At 39.7% G+C, this 3,441-nt stretch overlaps 1 protein-coding gene across 1 annotated transcript; it reads left to right on the plus strand.

Annotated features, from left to right (window-relative positions):
• The first annotated feature begins 590 nt into the window (after positions 1-590).
• LOC130386030 (B-type lectin plumieribetin-like) lies at positions 591-1,231 on the plus strand. Its single transcript, XM_056594817.1, has 2 exons — positions 591-683; positions 962-1,231. Exons 1-2 carry the CDS (start codon positions 591-593, stop codon positions 1,229-1,231), a joined length of 363 nt encoding a protein of 120 aa, XP_056450792.1.
• Positions 1,232-3,441: the final 2,210 nt, after the last annotated feature.

Below are 3,441 nucleotides of genomic sequence, written 5' to 3' on the forward strand. Positions count from 1 at the left end.
TCAGGACCCTGATAGCAGCTGTGCCCTCCAATAAACTATGGTATTGATTAACCAGATGGTAAACTATCGGTGAACCTCGTCAGGATGTAGTCAACGCCGTGCCTTGTCAGATGGAACCCCTAAGCAATGTATTTTCAAAAGGTCCCCAATTCCTTCAGCTCAATCATCCCCCTCCCTCTCTTTCAACAAATAGAATGATGTTATTTCCCCAGAGGGCAATATTATGTGGCCCAGTACACACGCCCCTAGCTGCCTTACCTTGTCTTGGAACCATAAATAGTGGCCAACTCCACGACAGCTTCACCTCAACTTCTCATCACAACATCTACATCTGCCTTCACAGGTCAGTCACATGTGTGAGGAAACTCTGCACTTAGTAAAAGGTTTAAGATAACCAACTAGAATACACTTTAGATACGGTGTAGGTAATATTTAGGAGCTATTGTTTGATCATAGCAATCCATCAGTTATGAGTGAGGGAAATCTGCTGTGAGAATATGTTTGAGAGTGCCTGCCTCTGTATGAGAACTTCAACTCCATAGATGATGTTTGAGTCCCTATTATTGTGTCTTTTAGGGTGAGTCTTCAGAATGACGCAATTCAACTTCATAGCCACCAACCAGGAGCTTCGTAAGGGGGACTCCCTTATGAGTCAAGATGGGAGCCACAAAGCAATCTTTCAGGTGAGCAAAAAAAGTTATTTTAGTTTCCATCATCTCAATTCAGTTTAGCATAACATTTGTTGAAAGGTTTGATGTGTAATTTGTATCAAGCGTTTCAAAGCAAATAGGGGAAAATATTATGACTTCACAAAACAACATAAAAACCTTCCAAACAAGTACAACATTTAAATAGATAAGAAGTAGCAAATATTCTCTTGCTTGTTTAAAAAAAAAAAAAAAAAGTAGGGGTGGCTCTTTCGATACCTTAAAATAACTTCGTAACATGATTTCAATCCTAGGATGACGGCAATTTTGTCATCTACAAGTGGTCTCCAAGCTGGCATTCCAACACGGCTAACGATGGGGGAATCAGAGTTCTGCTGCAAGAGGACAACAACCTGGTTATGTACACCAAGGAGAGGAAATCCGTGTGGTCCTCTGTCACCTGGAATGAAGCGAACTCCAGCAAGATGCGTCTGACCATGACAAACGAAGGTCACCTGGTCCTGGACAAGGATGCTCAGGCCATCTGGAGCTCTGAGAATTCTGAAGGTCAGAAAGAGTGTTGAGATGTTGTTCGGGAAAGATCTCTTTGATTGAGAACACATCTCCGTTCATCATATGTTGAGATTCTGGATGACAATAAAGATTTCAAAAAAATGGTTTTGTTCGTCAACTTAATTGTCAGCACTTTTCTCTTTCCATGAAATATTTTCATCTGCTTTCTTGATGAATGAATATGAACGGAACCAAACCTACAGAAAAAAATAAAAGTTCTGACACTGCTATTTACTTATTAATGGTTACTAAACTGAAAAGATGTATGAATATTAGAATAGTATAGGTATATTTTAATAAATGGTTATCCTATTTAAAACACCTGGAATACTCTGTTTAGTATTTCATGATAACCAACTGATTCAATTAATTAATAATAATAATAATAATAAATTCAATTTATATAGCGCCTTTCAAGGTACCCAAGGTCGCTTTACAAGAGGTGTACACAGGGGGGGGGGGGGGGGCAGGTTAAAGGCCATAGGCCTCTAAGAAGAGGTGTGCCTTCGGGAGCTTTTTGAAGGACTCCACTGAAGTGGCACAGCGGATATGGAGGGGGAGCAGATTCCACAGAGTGGGGGCAGAGGCGCAGAAGGCCCTGTCCCCAAAGGTCTTGAGTCTGGTGCGGGGGGTTTCCAGCTGGTCCTTAGCAGAGGACCTGAGGCACCGCAGGGGGGCGTAGGGATGGAGGAGGTCAGAGAGGTAACGGGGGGCCAGAGCATGCAGGGACTTGTAGGTGAGTAGGAGGATTTTAAACTTGATCCGGGACTTAACAGGTAACCAGTGGAGCTGCATCAGGATGGGGGTGATGTGCTGCCAGGGCTTAGTGCCAGTTAAAACCCTGGCAGCTGAGTTCTGAACATATAGCAGTCGGTCCAAGGTTTTGGAGGGGAGACCTGTGAGGATGGAATTACAATAGTCCAGACGGGTGGAGATGAAGCAGTAGATGAGTGTTTCACTGACTGAGTCTGAGAGTGAAGGTCGGAATAAAATAATAAAATAAATAATTCATTGTTTGATCGTCATTCATATCTTGGTCCGATAAATATTACTTGGAAACCGGTTGCATTAAGTATGTTATGACAGCTGAATCGTGATCCTTTCTTAGCTGCAAAGTATTACCTGAGTTTGGGTCCGGTGCTTAAGAGAAAGAGAAAGCTCACTTCTAGTCAAATTATTCACCCATTCATGCGCAAACATTTGAACTGCAAAGCATATCCCAATAGTAAAAATATGATATGTGTTGAAACCTTTCCGTTAGAAAGTCTTTACTTTAGTTAAAAAACACTCATCCTGGTCTGGTAAAACTGAACAATTGAATATTAGAATCCGGTCAAAATAATCATGACCGTATATGAAGACATATTTCATCCTTAACCTCCAACTGGGTGACAAGGAGCATATAGCTCCAGACATTCCCAATTATAGCTCTCTCAGACATTTAGCGCTCCATTTACACATTTCTGAAAAAAACATGTTTATTTGAGTTCATAAAGTCAAAAAAGTATTAAAAAGATAATATGTATAAATGTTAAAGGGTATTGTTGATAAAAAAAATGTATCTGAGATGTACCACCTTCAAATATTGTATGTTTAAAAATTGTGTGCGCTTTATGTAACGTTATATTAATTTAATTTAATTCATTAGTCTTTAATCATTTATATTGTATGTAATGTTTGTTAATGTGCTTTTACAAGAATAATGTAACATGTCTTCTCTAGATTTCAGCATTCATGTTGTGTTTACTCGCTTGGACCGATAAATCAATTAATACTAGCTTGAGAGACGGAGGAAATGACTGAGAGATATATAATTTAAACCATTTTAAGTTTTATTTTCCGTGTAGTTTTCGTGGTGTTAGCTGATGGAAGTGAGTGATAATATGAATCTTCAAAAGACATCTGAATGATCAGTGTCATCAGCGTAGACAACAAGGAATTCTGGGTGAGACCCCTTTCTGAGACAACCTCTTTTCCAGTCCTCTGACACGCACACATGTTGCACATGCAAATAGTAGATAGTATTTCAGAAATACCTGCCATACAACAATCTGTCTGTGTAAAATAAAGAGAGGAGGGGGATGATTGAGCTTAAGGAATTGGTGAGCTTTTAAAAAAAAAAAACTACTAAAACATGATGAGACAGATCCTCCCTCCTCTCAGACAAAAATGCCTGTGGGAACCAAACCCCTTGGGTTTCAAATACATCTACTTCTTACAG

This window comes from Gadus chalcogrammus, chromosome 7, assembly GCF_026213295.1.
Source record: "Gadus chalcogrammus isolate NIFS_2021 chromosome 7, NIFS_Gcha_1.0, whole genome shotgun sequence".
NCBI classification, from domain to species: Eukaryota; Metazoa; Chordata; class Actinopteri; order Gadiformes; family Gadidae; genus Gadus; species Gadus chalcogrammus.

What these genes read in the sequence shown, in the direction of transcription:
- LOC130386030 (XM_056594817.1), top strand. Translation starts at nt 591, where the DNA reads ATGACGCAATTCAACTTCATAGCCACCAACCAGGAGCTTCGTAAGGGG. An exon ending in GCCACAAAGCAATCTTTCAG is followed by an intron (nt 684 to 961) that starts GTGAGCAAAAAA and finishes TTTCAATCCTAG; the next exon opens with GATGACGGCAATTTTGTCAT.